Raw genomic sequence first — 18510 nt, 5'->3', positions numbered from 1 at the left:
ATGGGCTACTCTACACACTGTTTCAGAGACATTACATGTTACTTGACATTAAGGACCCTGTCTGGCTTGTGCATGTAAGTAACACTAACACACACACACACACACACACACACACAGGGACAATAACATTAATGGCCACTGGGTGGTGATAGTAGCCTGCAATGGGTAACTTTTAAATGCAACATTATTATTGTTTTTCTTAGTCGCTTTGCTGCATTTCTCGAATCATCATTAATATTTGCATATCAGTTAGTGCATTCATGTGAGCACATGAAAGTTTCACGTGAGCACATGAAACTAAACTTTAGATTTTTATTTTGCTCATGTCCCCTTAGGGGCTCCGTACATTTCTCAAAACAATTAGAGCAAATTGCACCGCATAGCAGACATGTGGATTCGAGTCACATGACTTGGACTCGAGTCAGACTCGAGTCATGATTTTAATGACTTCAGACTTGACTTGATAAAATTCGGCATGACTTGCGACTCGACTGAATCAAAAACTAAATTTCCTGATCGTGTACCAGTCAACCCAGAGACGCTTTCCCGCGACTAAAAAAAAATAAAAAATAGCGGAGACAAGCGGCCAGAGCACAGTTCAGTAGCCTACTGCCACTACCCCCACACGCGTTACGCACTGTGTGTAGGGCACCAAGAGACAGAGGAAGGACCAACATTTAGCCAATCACTAGTAGCTTTACTGCAAACTGATTTGCACTCTTGTTAGAGAACGTTTGTCAAAAAGCACCAACAGCATGTTACATAAAGATGATACTTTTCGAGTCCTCTCCATTAAGATCCAACTTAAACTTATGCTAAGCTACTGCATTTAATTGAGAACACACCTAAGCACGCACAAGAGGGAGAGAAAACGAGTAGGTTCCAGCTGGCTTGTCATTGTTGATGATGATTGATATCTTCTTTTAAATATAAGAAACATATAAAAAGAAATCGTGGAGGCAAAAAAATACGAGATTAGAGGAGATTGTGAATTTATCCGTTTCTCACTAGCCTACTATACTGTTATAAACTATGAGATCTAGGTCACTATGACATAGCTGCACTCACTGTGATTTGGAAAGTGGACAAGAATATTATGAAGAGTTGTCTTTGCCTTGTGTAATGGAACTGGTGAGTCTTGAAGTATTCAATAATTTATTTACATGAAGCACATGATATGCCGATTGAAACGCATTCCACGTGGCTACTGGCTACCAGGCTCATAATTCACTTTTAATTGCAAACAGAAAATGTCAAGCAAGCATCATGTCATACATGCTTCTCTTTCCAAAGGAATGAAAGCTGTTTGTGCCAACTTAATATCATGCTTATCTTTGTTAAAATTGTGCTATACATGTGGCACAAACAAGTTTGTGGACTAGCCATAGGCTATATTTGAACGGAGCTGGTAAAAAAAGATCATTATGAGAACGTGTGGACAGTGGCACACAATGGGCGTAAAGTGACCGTGCACCATTTACAAATTAGATAAACAGCATCAAATGTCTAGTATTTCTTAAGAAATTAATACTTTAAAACAAAATTACTGTCATTATTATCTTTTAAATAATATAAAAGTGTTGACCTTGGCTTCCCTTATGAGTCACCACTGGCAGACAGCCTAATAAATTGTTTGCTGGCAAATCTGTGGCCTAGCACAGTGAAATACCATCAGTCAAATTATTACTCATCCTTACAGTGGGCTCAGCAATTTGGAAAAACATTATATATATTTGCAGCTGTGCTGAGTGTCATGTAGCTATCCATTTTGTAGAGATTACTCAGGTATGCACATGTGTATATTACACAGGTATGCACATGTCGTAAAAGATTACAAGACAGAAACATTGAACATATTTTAATCTGTATTTATAAAAAAAATACTGTGGATTAGATGGAAGTGCTAAAATTATGATCGATAGTCTAATAATGGCATTATTAAGTGAAGAGTACCTGATGACTTGTTCAGGACTTGAAAAAGATTGGGACTTGGACTTGGACTCGACTTGGCTTTGATGTGACTTGGACTTGGACTCGACTTGCCCTTCTCTGTATTTACTTGGGACTTGACTTGGACTTGACTGCTAAGACTTGGGACTTACTTGTGACTTGCCAAACAGTGACTTGGTCCCACCTCTGCCGCATAGTGACTTACCTGAAAAGACACGTATTTTGCTCAAAATGCTTTGTTTATGCCTCAAAAGCAAATATTTATACCAATGAAACTGTTATCAGCAATCAAAATGACAAGTCCTGATGCCACGTCAAGGTAGTCAAATGGTTTTGTCTTGTACTGTAACTCTGTGGGCCCTATCATGACAGTCTAAAACGCATGGTCACTGGTGAATAGTTTAAACAAATTTCAGGGTTTGTCCAGTCCATATTGGGTGTGGTTTAGTTATGAAATGTCCAGCGCAAAAAGAAATAAACTTTGCGCTGGGAAAATAACCACGCCATGTGCTAGGTCGGAAAATAGGGGCCAGAAAGTATTTTAGTAAGTAACAATGCGCAAGGCAGCACTATTTTCTATTTCTAAACTACAAAGTTACACATTATTGTGTGTGAAGGGGGTTGATTGCAAGACAGTGGATAGTTTTGAGTTTTTTGTGTTGACAGACATTGGGACAGTATAAAAAAACAAATGTTTTCACAGCATTGTGCAAATGAAAAATTACCAATATAATAAAACGCCTCTTGGTCAGAGCTGTGCACCATTTTACATCTTTCTATACATCCTGACGTTCCTGTCTGTCAGGTCACATATATTTATTTGCTAGACAGACTATGACAACTAGTTATGACAGCTAGTTCAACACATTTGCATGTAATGACACAAGTGCTGAAATACAGTGCAACTGGAATGTTTTCAGATTCTTTCAAGTTTTCCACATTTTGTTTTGTTTCAGACTCATCTTAAAATGGATTTAATTATTTTTTCCCTCATCAATCTTATTTGCACACAATACCCCAACACACTCCACAAAAAAGCAGGTGTTTGGAGAGTTTTGTAAATTTATAACAAATAAAGAATATTTCAAAATTACTGAAAGTATTCAGACCCTTTGATGACACTTGCAATTGAGCTCTGGTGCATGCTACTTATTAATGGTCCTTGAGATGCTTCTTCAACTTGATTGGAGTCCAATAAATGTTTTTTAAAAAAAACAGCAGACATTTGCACAAAATCGGTTGTATGGATGTACTAAAGCATTGCTGTTTGTTCAAGATGGGAAGAAACTATTGTGCACAAGTGATAAGATATGTTTGAACAATTCTGATCTAGAGAATTTCAATTCTGATCTGAGAAATGCGTCAAAGCAAATGAGAAAAACTGTATTATTAGAGTTTATAGTTTGCAGTACCGTATTATTAGAGTTACTAGTGTGAAAACTGAGCTAACCACCTGCACATCATACAAAAACCTTACAAGCCATAGCTGCCCAGGTGGCACTGAACACCATAGCTGCCCAGGTGGCAGTGGCACTGAGCAAAACCTGCAAACACCATAGCTGCCCAGGTGGCACTGAGCAAAACACCATAACTGCCAGGACAGTAGAGGGTATGGCAGGTGTGTTCCTCTGTCCTTCAGACAACCACGTATCATCAAAATGAAGTCCACAGTGATACCAAAAAGTAGTTGTTCAAAACAATGTACCTCAGAAGTGGTAAATTATTATATAGTATTTCTTTGAGTGTTTTTTTTTATTTTTCTTTATTTGTATGTATGTATGTATGTATGTATGTATGTATTTATGTACATACTTACCTCTATGACCCTTCAGAGGGATATCTCCTCACTAAGAGATTTTTGGTGTTTCTACACAAAGTTTTCAAAGCCTTCTCGCCATGAAATGGTGAATATATTTTTTACTCTAATTGAATGAGATACTCATTGAGAAAGATGTAGTGAAGTGAGGAAAAGTGGGGGGAAACCCAGTCTGTGCTACTTTACTCCCCCTATAGGTGGCAGTAGGGGTCAGTCCACTGATCAGTTCAGTAGATGCATGGGTGGAGGAAATTGTTGTTTTGTTTTTCTCCAAATACTTTTATTTTCAACTGCAAAAGTACATGCAGTAGTTTTATCGGAAACCACATCCACACGTTTGAAGCATCACAAATCTACAGTAGAAGTATACTATTATACAGTACACAAATGCACAATTAGTAAAAGGGTTAGAGGTGACAAACTCCTTGCTACTGTTTATGGGCTCGCTCTGGAAGGTGCAGACCTTGGCACCCCCAGACAGTGTTCATTGTTATGATGCAAAACAAGATGAATGAAGCCCCGTTGAGCTGAAATTGTATATGACATAGCCTAAGGGTCAGAGTCATAAACATGCAGACAGACAGACAGAGAAAAAACAAACAAACACACACACACACAAACACACACACACACACACACACACACACACACACACACACACACACACACACAAATACACTATCTGTATTTTTTACTATGAATATGTTTTATATATTTACTATTGACACTGTATGTATACGTGTTTGCTCACTTATAATAGCTGCTTTGGAAATATGAGTGACCTTGTCATGCCAATAAAGAATTTTTTATTATTTGAATTTGAGAGAGAGGTTGCAACTTAACACCATGCATCAGATAAGGTCATCAATGAATGCAGTCAATGAAAGTCATTCAGGGGGAATTGGAACTAGTATAAAGATACCCCCCCCCCCCCCCCCCCCCCCCCTCTGTGTCTATGTGTTTCTGTGTGTGTGAGAGAGAGAGAGAGAGAGAGAGAGAGAGAATGAGAGAGAGATAGAGAGAGAAGAGAGAGGCAGACAGTAAGTCAGACAGACAAGTAAACAGACCAACAGTCTGTGGCAGAGGGAAAATTCCGTGGACTTCCGGGAATTAGACAGCAACAGACAGGAGGGAGCAAATTGGGCTGAAGGTGGAAGTAAATATAGCGATGGGATTTGGTATCACTGGACCTGTCTTTTACACCTGCATCGCAGTTGAGATGTCACGTGACTCCCTGTCTTTTCATGTAGATTAAGAATATCAAGTGCCTACAACTCCAACCCTTCACAAAAAAATCACAAATCTCAATTAACCACAATAATATATAGGCCAAATCATATGTTAACACATTGTGATATTTTCCAATATCCCCAGAAGGACCATCAAAACTTGCCATACTTATGTACTATAAGGCCCTGATGAACTGATTAGGTGTTGAGGGGGTCAAAAGTCAAGGTCACAACATGGGGTCACTCTTGAAATTCAATGTTTCTATCCAAGGAGGTTGAGGGATCCTCATCAGACCTAGTACTGTTAATCAGTAAAGGCCACCTTCTTCCATATTTTGTTACCTGTACATAGTCCTGTATTGTATAGGTGAACTAATTGCAATATAATTCTTCAAATATTCAGAAACAAAATCGAACTTGACGCAAAGCATGGATTGGTATTCCTCCATCTGCCATATCCTATATGACCTGGAAAGACCTGAGTAGGCTACCTGATCAGTTTATCTAAGCTTTATTGAATAACTATCCCATCAATCTGCTTGGGAGATATTGCACAAACACAGCATTTCTTTGAGAGTGTGACCCCTTTGCAACCTTGACCTTTGACCCCAACTCCTTGAGTGCTTAATCAGTTAGTCAAGGACTTATTGTGAGTAAGTATGGGAGATATTAACTAAAATCTTGATTAACTAAAATGAACTTTTGATTTTTCGCCTAATATTCATTTTGCTATTGAAAGCTCTGTAATTGTTTTCCTGTTAAGAATTGCCATTGTAAGCACATGGAATTCTTAATCTACATACAATGATGGTTTGGCCAATGGCCAATTATACCAAATGCGCATTTGATCCCTTTTCAGGCTAACTTTCTTAGACTACACACACACACACACACACAGAGAAATGCCCACGTTTGATGAGTGGATCATGCTTCTAATGAATGGCTCCTGACTGATACTAATCTCTCTCTATCTCCCTCTCCCTCTCTCCCACTTTCACTCACAAACACAAACACACACACACACACACACACACACACACACACACACACACACACACACACACACACACACACACCAGTGTTGTAGTATTCGTGACCAGTCTCGAGACCCCTTATACAGTATTGGTCTTGTCTTGGAATCAACTTTATTTTGACTCAGTCTTGTCTCGGTCTCAAATGTAGTAGACTTGTTTCAAGTTATTTTTCATTCATTCCAGTCATGACAGCATAATCGCAAATCTGTGAGATGTGATGTGTCCGTGTGAGATGATTCTGGAGTATGCAATAAATGCCAATTACCTACAGTACAATAAGCAGACAAAGAGTTATTTAAGATATGTGCAATGTGAAATGTATTTTTGAATATCGAGAATAAAGACGAAATGTCGAGATTAAAGTCAACTTTATTCTTGAAATTTTGAGTTTAATGTCGACATGAGTCTACTCTTGTTTAAGAGTTTAATTTTGTCATGGCAAAAATATATTTTTTCTTCATGTATGGCCCTAATACTCCGTCGCACATATCTGACAGAGAAAGGGAGTGCAATGGTGATATGATCTCAGTAAGATCTCAGAAGGGTAACCTGATTACAGAACACTGTCTTGACTTCCACAACAATCCCCTCTTGAGCCGCCGTTTACTGGATGTGTAAATTGCAGAATACCATGAAATTCTAAAAGCAGATGTATAGATTGAGAAATTACGCACGGCCTTCTCTCTCCGCCCTTCCTCTCCTATCGCATTTGATCAGTGCTCTTGTTGAACTAGGGTAGCCTACTTTACTACAGTACTAGCTACAAACTACTGTTAACGTATGTGATCATTCAATAATCAAACATTCACCAAACAATCATCAATCAGTATTGAAACCAAAACAACTGCACCCTAGACTAAGCTATGACACGTTTTAACCAGATAAGTCAGATATTAGTCATTTGAGGCCTAGGCTATTTTCAGTGTTTTTTACTATTAATCTATTTGGTCATTGTAAGGGCTATCTATTATGCTAGGCTATATCGTTTTCAAGACAGCAAGAATGATGTGATAATACTTGCATATATCTTAAGTCAGCCTTTATGTCAAGGAAAAATACTTGTCTCGTGATTGTTGCATTCGTGTCACCTGAACCATATGTAGAAATATATTCAAAAGCACAGTTGATCTGTGCATGCCATGATCAACCTTTGATTCTTTGATATGGAAACCAAGTTCATTATTTTGGGGTGCTATTACATTAGAATTCCAGCCCAAAGTTGGATACCATATAGAAATATGCTGCAATTTCAAAGCAGAAGAATGCGTATCTTCGTGTCCGGTAAGTTCTGCTGTTTATTCTAATATATAGTTTGCCACGAGTTAAGAAATACTGCCGAGAGTAATGGGTGGAGATGCGCTGTGTGCAGAATGGAAATATGCTAAAATGTCATGTATGTCCAACGTTAATTTTCGCACCTATTAATAACCGCACCTATAGCCGCATATCATTAGAAAGCACTGGTTCCTCTCTTCCACGTGACATCTGATGTATGTGAGATAAGTAGGCCTACTCCGTGAGCAATTCAACAGAGATTGGATGTGAATTTGGACGCATATTACTTTTTAGGGGAGCTTTTAATCTTAGGGTGGCCTGGCTGAAATTATAGACATTAGCTGATATGGTGCCTAGACTCAAACATGTTTCTTGTCTTGGTCTTGACTTGGTCTCATACTGCCTTGGCTTTGATTTTGTCTTGGTCTTGATACCCTTTAGTCTTAATGACTTGGTCTGGGTTTAGGTGGTCTTGACTACATCACACACACACGCGCGCACACACACGCACTTTTCCTTTAGGCATCTTGTCCATTAGGCTACTCTATGGTTCACAGCTGATTTAGGCTACCCTCATTCTGATCATTTCTATTAATCATTTCTATTCGGGTTTTGGATGTAAATAAGCATCCATGTATACGTTAAACATCCGTTCATCTGATCTAGTCTCTTATCGTGCAGTGAATCAGCAGCATCACCGAATCACCCAGTCCCGCCCATGAGGTAGGTTATTAAACGGAATAGGGGGCGCGAGGCGCACGAGAGGGTTTCTGAGACTCAAGAGAATCTAATCACCAGGAGTTAAGGCTTGTGTTCACTTAACAACTCCCCTGACGACTGTAGGTGTTTTCGAAACTTAACTTTAAAAACGTAACTTGTTAACTAGAAAATAGACCGTTTCCGCGCATGGAAGACAAGCTGGTCACGCGACTCTTTCCTGTCCTTTATGTCCAACAGAACGCGAGTGAAGCAGAGTGTATCTTTACCGGGAATTTTGCGTGCTGTGCCCCGTGATGCTTGCGATTTTACCAGTGTGTTTATGCTGTTGCCTCTTTCTTCATGCCGTCACCCCGCCGGTCACCGCAGCGGTACGCAACAGGTGAGGACACACCTGCATAACCAACACATTGCAATTACTATTTATATTGCAGGACTGGTTTTAATGAACATCTGACAAAGTTATGTGGCAACTGTTTATAACTGCGTGTCTACTATTGCTACTGTGTCTCCCACACTCATTCACTCTTTCTTTCTCTTTCTCTCTTTCTCTTTCTCTCTCTCTCTCTCTCTCTCTTACACACACACATACACACACACAGTGCTAAATGGGGCAGTCGCAGAGGATTGCAGATATTGGGTAACACACTAAGAGGGAATTTGAGGATAGAGGTGGGACCTCTGGACCACTCTGTATGTGTGTGTGTGTGTGTGTGTGTGTGTGAGAGAGAGAGAGAGAGAGAGAGAGTGTGTGAGAGAGAGAGTGTGTGAATGAGTGTGGGAGAGAGAGAGAGAGAGAGAGTGTGTGTCTGTGAGAGAGAGAGTGTGAATGAGTGTGGGAGAGAGAGAGAGAGAGAGAAAGTGGATAGCACACACTTGACCATGACATGCATCTGCTTGTGCATCAGTCAGACATAGTGCTTCCTCTCCTCCGGTAGAGACAGATGCTAATCCATCTCCATCTCTATCTCCATCCACTGTGCCGCCGCAGCGGCAGGTGTTGAGTCTGCTCCTAACGGCCTCCCTCCAGTCATGAGTTGCATAAGTGGCTCTCTCCCACCGCCAGAACACTCAGTTCTTCCCCCTGACCCGTCCCTGACGCACTGGTATCTCTCTACAGGCGAGAGTATAGTCACAGTGTCAGATTACTTTTAGTAACATCACAGCTTTACACACACACACACACACACACACACACACACACACACACACACACACACACACACACACACACATTCACAGGTGCACACACATAGAGACGTACACGTATATCAGTGTATTGTAAACTTGTCAATGTTACTATTTGATAGCAGTTCAAAGGTAATCTGAGCAGATGTTTGACTAATATTTACATATTAATTTGCATACTCTTACATCTGACACCTTGAGCTGAGGGCAAGCTGTAATACAGATTGTGTTGAGGGTCACCTCGTTTAGCCCTCTACAAACTCATACTGGACTGGAGAGTGTGCTGCTGCCCAGGGCAAGTCAAAAGGACAGACCACCACGTGACCAGAGTTCTCTAGAGAAACATCTTCACAAGTGTGTGTGCAATTGTGTGTGTGTGTCTGTCTGTGTGTGTGTGTGTGTGTGCGTGTGTGTGGACTCCATGCTGTGCGGTAACCTGGGAACTGCTCTTTGAAAACGTAATTTGCGCTCCTTCTGAAAACACACACATGCACATACACACATGCATGCACGAATACACACACATGCACACACACACACATGCACACACACGCACATGCACATGCACGTACAGAGCTACAATCTTCCCCTGCACTCAACTCTGCGCTCCCTTACTTTAGCACCAGCAGCAGTGTCTGTATGGTGCTCATACAGGTTACATGTTAGTGCTATAAACAGAATAAAACCTTGCTATATTGTGAGGAAATCAAAAGACAAGGTCTTTATTGCCACTAAACCAGAGTCGGCCTACTATGGCCAAATGCACGCCGCTAAGATGTTCTCATTTGGAAGCGGGCATTAAAAGATGCACTCCAGCCATTGATTAACCCCTAAAAACTCCATCTCAAAGGGATACACATTTTCTCACCTTTTTTCACCATGTCCCCCATGGCCTTGAAACGGCTTGTATGTATTTACAATCTCCTTCATCTTTCTGTGACTGTATACACTAAACAACTGCCTGCTTGAGAACTTGGTTTGTCAAAGCTATCGAATGGCCATCAATTCTATGCTAATGTAGATAGCTACACGTTAGGTACATGTGTAGATGCGTCCTCAGGAAAACTATTTTTCACCCCCCAACTCCACCCCCCAAAATCAGTCAGGATTGCGTTACATCTGTAATGATGGGCTGTCCTGATTTGTTATTTTGAAACGTGAACTAGCGCACACAGCCGGAGTCATCCCTACATTCCCTGGGTCCTATGTACCCCGCTCGGGGTTAGGGTCCTATGTTCCCTGCTCGGGGTTAGGGTATGTTCCCTGGTCCCATACAAAGCAGGGAACATAGGACCCGGAGAACATAGGTACGCCCCTGCACAGCCCATCTAAATGAGAAATACTTTGCAATGGCGTTTATTGCTTATTTCACAAGTGATAGGTCTTGTAAAAACAGTTATTAGACAGGGGAGACTTAAAAGACTGATTCCTGGAATTTAAATGCTGTAGATTATAATTGCTTATTCAATAGGCTAATTCAATAATGTTTCTGGACAATGATTAGACACAAAGCCTGTGAGAGTGTTCTTGTCATAACATCAGTTATAGCTCTTTATATATGGCAGGTTCTGAAACCATGACATCAGATGCTATGAAGTCATCTAGATACCATTGTTACGCAATTCACGGTCATCAAGAAAACTGACCGTGAAGCAATGACGAGGCAGGCCTTTAGCTTTCTCACATTCTCACCAAGTGGATTTCCATTGCCGTAATTGTCATCCCAAAGACTACAAGTAAATTAAACTGTCCAGATCCCTAAACAGGAATTCAGTACTTTTCTGCTGCTCTAACTTATTTAAGAGCTTCCTCACTGAACACATTTATTATGTTTCATACAAAGTTCATCATACTACAGTTATAGAGTACTTGGTTTGACAGCTTTTCTAAATAGAGATGGGTCACAGTAACACTGAGTTTCCATCTATTCATGGTCTATTTGTGTGGTCAGAAAAAATATGCTCTCTCGAAGTTGCAGTTTTCTGGTAGGCCTACATTTTGTTCATGCTTCTCATTACTGTATCTGTGCTCTGGAAAATAACTGGCATACCATAAGAATTCAATAGAAATAATGCCACAATGCGTGCCATCGTGCTAACAAGAGCATGTTCATTTGAATGGGCATTGTTGAGTGGTATGTGAGGCATAGAGACACACACAAAGGTGTAAACACTAAAACCTGTGCATTCAAATCAGCCCAGTTATTTGCCAGACAAATACTAAAATTCACATCAGGATATGTGGTGGGGAGGCAATGCAAACACTAGTCAGTCTACGTGACCTGTGGCAAATATTTGTTCACTTATCCTTAAATTCAAAACACTGAATGGTTACGTGTCAAAATGATTTAAATCTCTGCAGAGAATGGAGAGTGACTGCAGCAAGCCGTGGTCTCTGTTCCACGCCAGAGTGGTTTAATAGTTTTGGGACTTTGCCTTTGAAAGCATTAGGATTTAACTGGCAACAGCAAGGGTTCTGAGAGGGAGTCGGAGGGATAAAGAAAGATCAGTTTTGTGATGGCCGAGTGATATCACAGACTGAAGGCACTTACTGTGAGTGAAGGTGGACATACATCTCAGTTCACCTTCAGTTTCTCCAGTTCACCTTGACCTCCTGGCTGAAGTACGGCAAAGAACAGGGATACTTTAGACTAACAGAGCCTTATAGTCTTACAATTCTCCATGACTATCAGCAGCAGCTTAATTCCATTCCTCTGATGAATGGGGATTCTTCTGTTAAGGTTATCTGGAAATGGACACATGATGCACAGGCGCATCAAGTTTTAGTGCTTAGCAGGTTTTTGAGAAACAAAGGTTTCTCAGAATGAAGGAAAGAAAGAATACGTATGTTCCTTTACCTCTGTCTGTAACGCAGACACACACACACACACACACACACAGATGAACTCAAATGATGCCTTCTTGAGTCAGGCGGATGGACTGAGCCTTTTAACTGGTTTAGTTCTTGGAGTCTGATCTTAGGACTCTATTACATTAACATCAGTTAGGACTCCACTCAGCTCGACACACACACACACACACACACACACACACACACACACACACACACACACACACACACACACACAAGAAGGACATTCTCAGCCTTTCTCTTTTTCTCTTCACTGGTGGCCTACATTTGATTGTTTTCAGAGAAGGATGAAAGCCAGTTGCCTTTTTCACCAAAGCTGATTGTGTGTGTAGGTGTGTAAGTGTGTGTGTGTGTGTGTGGTGTTCTACCATGATCTCCAGGTGGTCCAAGAGAGGCACTGACAGGCTTTTATTACATAGCCAAATCTACAGACACACAGACATACACACACACACACACACACACACACACACACACACACACACACACAGTGGAGCCAGGTGTTGGCATATATCCTCGTGTTTTGCTGAGTATTTTAAGGGGGTCGCATGTGACACATGACCACATACACGTTTTACACACAGCAGGCTGGCAGTAAACAGCTGTGTGACCTTTGGAGTGGCGATGGTGGACTGGCTGGAGAACGTCTGGTCTGGCCACAGATGGGGAAAAACACCCCCATCCTTTAAAATGAATGAACTTCCCCCTCTGCTGGCTTTGCCAGGAGAGTAGTCTGGCATGAAGACACAGCGTGCACCAACTCTAGCCAGCGTGAGAGTGGCAGCTAACCCTTGGCTGAATAGGTGACAATATGGCAAAAGACGTATTAGATGAAAATAATGCAAACCATCTGATTGAGCAATGGTAGGATGACACTATGGCAGGCCATCTGAATGAAAAAAGAATAGACAACAACATGACCATGCATGAAGGCAGGAAAAGTGATACTTCCCAGTGACTGTATTCAATAAACAGTGGTTGTTATATTTGCAGCGATGAATTGTTTCTATAATAGGAGGTCAGACAGTTTGCACAAACCATCAGTAGGAAACATGGAGACATTATGATTTTATGCAGCTCTACAACACCCCTTCATTTGTATTTAAGGCCTTTCATTTGGGAGGCCACCGCTTTCATTTTGCTCTAATGTGCTGCTATGTGATTGTCAGGCCCTTAATTAGTCCAGGCTTCCTGCTCTGGTCTCTGTGATATTCCCTGAGAAATGCAGGGTTTGTGTTTCATAATGAGTACTCCTCAGGGTTGGCTATTTTGTCCCTTCATGAACTTTAAGCTGACTTGCTGGATTCCCATAGATGGAGTCAGATTAGGTCATGCACAAGGTGCAAGAATCATCTTTGCATGTGCAAGAAGCTATCTTAACCTTAAATGTTCCTGAACTCTGTGTGTGTGTGTGTGTGTTTGTGTTTGTGTATGTGTGCATGTGTGTACGTGGAGTGTTATCTGAGTTTAGACATAATTTAAATACCTTATTAATCCCAGACTGTTTATTATACTGTATATGTGCGCGTGTGTGTTGAAGGGTTTCAGGTTAAGTGGAGCAGCTTCTTATCCTTTCCATTCCGGAGGCTTACAGAGTAAACTCCTTACTGTGCCCCATAACCATTTTACACACACACACACACACACACACACACACACACACACACACACACACACACACACACACACACACACACACAACCATTAAGCCTCTGTTCTTTAAAGAGATGTTTTTTGTTTAGTGTTGTTCTTTAGGATTTCGTAAATGGAGGGACAGATTCCAAATTGTCACTTTCATCATGAATCTATTCTGAGGTATTCCATTCTAAATGGCTGACCACCTGAGTTTCTTTGTTCTGATTGATACACCTCATTCATCATCCCTTCAGTTTTAATTTATTGGACTTCTGTGACGCTTCATTAATAGTTTAGAGTGGTGTGTAGTCACCCATACTGCCCCTGCCCCTGCCCCTGAGAGCAAAGCCCACCCCCCACCATGTCCTCTGACCGCTTTGGAGGTGAGGTAAGACCAATGCCAGGGCCACACAGTGCACACACAGTGATCTTACTGTAAGCTCTCCATGCCCTTTGCCCCTCTTAGCACCTTGGGCAGGAGCAGAAAAGGAGGGGTGCCATCAGGGTTTGGCACTACCAACCCAACCAGGGCTCCATTTCCATGCCAGAGATTCTCTTCATCATTTTATACATTAGGCAGAGGCACACTTAGACTCTATTTTTCGTGTAAATTTACGATTTTTTTTGTGTCTGACGATTGAAAAATAAATACATCCTCACATTGTATCAATCACGTTTGCACACAAACTTTCCTCCATCAAATAGGTTTTTGGATCAGGTTTGATTTTTTGCATTGCATTGCATCTGTATAATCGTCCCCATAGAAAGTTAAGGTTCTATCTGACATTTTTATCAAAATTGAGTTATTGACATATTCTTATTCTGTGACAAGTTAAGGAGGGTGAGCCAACCTGCAGCTTGGCTGCAACGCCAAAGAGCCAGGCACATCGGTATGACAATCAGAGCACATACTTAAGTGTTCTCAAGTCAGCATCAGAAAGAAGGATCTGGGTAGAGTAGGAGTGGACAAACATTACAGTGGTCAGTTCCCCGCTGATATGATGGTTGTTCTGTAGCTGGACAGCTGCTAACACAACGTGGATAGTCCACCCACAGAGACTTAACAGACTCATCTGAGGATGGTCTGTGGATGGACTGTCCAAATAAAGGTTGACCGGGCAGCTTGTGGTGTATGAGTGGCGTTGACCGGGCAGCTTGTGGTGTATGAGTGGCGTTGACCAGGCAGCTTGGTGCATGAGTGGCGGTGACCGGGCACTAAATATGAGTTTAAGAGATTTGCAGATTATTACATTCTGTTTTTATTCACATTTTACACAATGTCCCAACTTTTTCTGTTTTGGGGTTGTACACACACACACACATACACATGAGTGGCGGTGACCAGGCAGCTTGTGGTGTATGAGTGGCGTTGACCGGGCAGCTTGGTGTATGAATGGCGTTGACCGGGCAGCTTGGTGTATGAGTGGCGGTGACCAGGCAGCTTGTGGTGTATGAGTGGCGTTGACCAGGCAGCTTGGTGTATGAATGGCGTTGACCGGGCAGCTTGGTGTATGAGTGGCGTTGACCGGGCAGCTTGGTGTATGAGTGGCGTTGACCGGGCAGCTTGTGGTGTATGAGTGGTGTTGACCGGGCAGCTTGGTGTATGAGTGGCGTTGACCGGGCAGCTTGTGGTGTATGAGTGGTGTTGACCGGGCAGCTTGGTGTATGAGTGGCGGTCTGTGGGCGCGTGAGCCGAAGTGTGGTACTTATAGCTAGATGCATGAGTGGCAGTGCAGTATGTGTGTGTGCGTGTGTGCGTGTGTGTGTGCGTGTGTGTGTGTGAGCGCCAGCATGGTGGTATAATACCAAAGACAAACACTCTGGTAGATTAGCCTTATGTGTCTCAAACGCCACCAAGCCCTCTCAGACACTAACACCTAATGCCCCTTAATGCAGCGCCAGCCGCTCAACACACACACACACACACACACACACACACACACACACACACACTTAGACATAACACACACAAACACATACACTTACACAGAACACACACAAACAAGCACACTTACACAACATCATTTGCATAATGCCACCTCTCTCTCTCTCTCTCACACACACACACACACACACACACACACACACACACACACACGCTCAACAACAATGCCAAATAACCATTTGACTATATACATCTGAACCACCAAAGGAGAATTGTATTCTTTGTATAACTATATAAAGACTGTTATCTAGATGCCACAATGCTGATAAAGATGAAGTGTAAAGGAAGATAATGTGCCATGAATTAGGGCGTGGACAAGTTTCTGAGTGCGACACTCATGTGTCTGTGTGTGTGTGTGTGAGTGTGTGTGTGTGCGTGCGTGCGTGTGTGTGTGTGTGTGAGTGTGTGTGTGTGCGTGTGTGTGTTAAGTTTAATTAGAAATAAGGAAGGTGGTAGCAACGAGAAGAGAGAAAAGACGAGTGAGTGAGAGTGAGTTGTGTGACAGGTTACTAATACCCTCATCCTATGGAACCTTCATCCACTCCCTGTGTATGTGTGTGTGTGTGCGTGCCGGTTAGAGAAGATTGAAGGTGTTGAAGTACACAGTGTTCCCATGTGTCTGCTGCCTTTGCTAAAGTTTTGTTTAATCTGTTTCATTAATCAGAATTACCACAGTCTTGCTAATCTATCAGCGTGAGCATGTGTGTTGGTGGGTGTTAAATCAGGAGTCTGTTAGTTTAAGGCTTTAGTGAAGTGGCCTAAATATCTATCACACTAATTACATTCAACCTCAACACTCAATCTACACTGTACACAACTGGGTACACACAATATGATGTTTGTAAATGTGTGTATCTAAGGTATTATGATTCTGTGCTTAATTTTGTGTGTGTATGGGGTACATGGATATGCTGTTCAGCATGTTTACGTAAGATATATAATGAAGTTTGTGTATGAAATGTATGTGTGTGTGTGTGTGTGTGTGTGTGTGTGTGAGCCTTCACCCTCATGCTCTTTGTGTTCCTCAGGTTGAATTTTCCCACAAAGTTAAGGAAGTCAGATGAGAAGGGGGGCGCCATCGCCTTGGAAACAGTGGTCAGGCCTCCTGTTGCCCTCGGTAACGGCTTAAGAGAGCGACACAGCGTCTGGAGGGTCCTCCTGAAGAAAGGACCCCCACTGAGAGGGCCCAGAGAAGTGCCTGTCCAAAATAGTGTACCCACAGATGGAGAGGACCTGATGGAAACCAGGCACAGAGGGTCACGGGTGCGGCGCCACGTCATTGTGAGGTCGCGGAGTCATCGGCATGGCAACCTGATGCGTGTGGGGTGTGTTCTGGGCACGTGTCAGGTGCAGAACCTCAGCCACCGTCTGTACCAGCTGATTGGCCAGACAGGGAGGGAAGAGACCTCCCCCATCAACCCGCGGAGTCCCCATAGTTACGGATGAGGCGCCACGGCAACTAATCCACAAACCATAAACTGTTAGCGCATCTGTCTGTAGTAGGGGAAGATCATATTATATTTGTATATACATACTGTATGTCTACTGTGTGTGAGTATATATGTCTACTGTGTGTGTGTGTGTGTGTGTGTGTGTGTGTGTGTGTGTGTGTGTGTGTGTGTGTGTGTGTGTGCGTGCGCGCGTGTGTATGTATGTGGGCGTGTTTTCACATGTATGCATGTGACTGCACATAAATGGCCACTAATGCCTAATTCCTGTTGCCACTTTCTGCTTATCTCTCTCAGGCTTCACCTTTCTGTAACAGACAAACACCACAACAGACACAAGTTACTTAAACTCACTCCTAGAGAAGCACACAACCACTGTTCACAGATCAGTAAGGTCTTACACGTCTCTCTCTTTCTCTTTCTCTTGCTGTAGCTCTCTCTCTCTCTCTCTCTCTCTCTCTCACACACACACACACACACACACACACACACACATATCTTCACACATGCTACTTGTACACAAAGAGGTCAGATCATTCATAAAACATGTCAAAGCACTTTAAGCAAATGTACTTGTTTAATCTAAAACCTGAGGCAATGTCATGTTATTTAAATGTAAATTAAATATACTGTATGTACATACTCCAGACCTGTAATCATATATAACATGTAAGAATAAATTAGGTGTCACATTTAAATAAAGTCTATACATAAAAAGCATATTCTCCATTGGTGTGTGTGTGTGTGTCTGTGTGTGTGCGTGTCTGTGTGAGGTGTGTGTAGTCGACAGTTCAATCTTTGTAGTGTAAGTGTGGGAAGAGGAGTGTATCAGTTAATAAATGTCCAGTCAGCCAATAACTCTCCCTCGCTGTTTCACAAACACACACACACACACACACACACACACACACACACACACACACACACACACACACACACACACACACACAGAGAGAGAGAGAGAAAGTGGTGAGGGTAGAGTGTGACAGGACACCCTCATTAGTTGCGTGAAGGGCATTGTGATCATTATGGTTACAACAACCATGTGTGGGTGTGTGTGGGTGTGTGCGTGCATGTGTGAGTTGTGTGTCACATTCCTCCCCTCCTGAGTCATTGTCACACAGAGCAGAGTTGGAAGAAGTTTCACACTGACAGGAGAATTATAGGTTAAGACCAGTACTGACCTGCACTGTGGATGGGCTTTTGCCTTACTCTCAACATTTCAGGAGTGACTGGTGATAAGACCACAGATCTGGACCTCACCAGGTCTATCTACAGGCTCCCCCATTATCACTGAGTACACACCACGGCCACCCCGCCATCGAATTCCACGTTTTGGTACTTTTTTCCTCTTTTTGTTAAAGTAAATACAGTCACCACAACCCATCAACTTGACTCACTT

At 42.2% G+C, this 18510-nt stretch overlaps 1 protein-coding gene across 1 annotated transcript; it reads left to right on the top strand.

Annotated features, from left to right (window-relative positions):
* The first annotated feature begins 8057 nt into the window (after positions 1–8057).
* Positions 8058–17800, top strand: adm2b (adrenomedullin 2b). The gene is made up of 3 exons (XM_042109476.1): positions 8058–8143; positions 8262–8403; positions 16689–17800. Exons 2-3 carry the CDS (start codon positions 8318–8320, stop codon positions 17104–17106), a joined length of 504 nt encoding a protein of 167 aa, XP_041965410.1. The 5' UTR covers positions 8058–8143; positions 8262–8317; the 3' UTR covers positions 17107–17800.
* The last annotated feature ends 710 nt before the right edge of the window (positions 17801–18510 follow it).

The sequence above is a fragment of the Alosa sapidissima genome, chromosome 11, assembly GCF_018492685.1.
Source record: "Alosa sapidissima isolate fAloSap1 chromosome 11, fAloSap1.pri, whole genome shotgun sequence".
In the NCBI taxonomy this organism is placed as follows: Eukaryota; Metazoa; Chordata; class Actinopteri; order Clupeiformes; family Clupeidae; genus Alosa; species Alosa sapidissima.
This window is presented reverse-complemented; position numbering and strand designations above follow the sequence as displayed.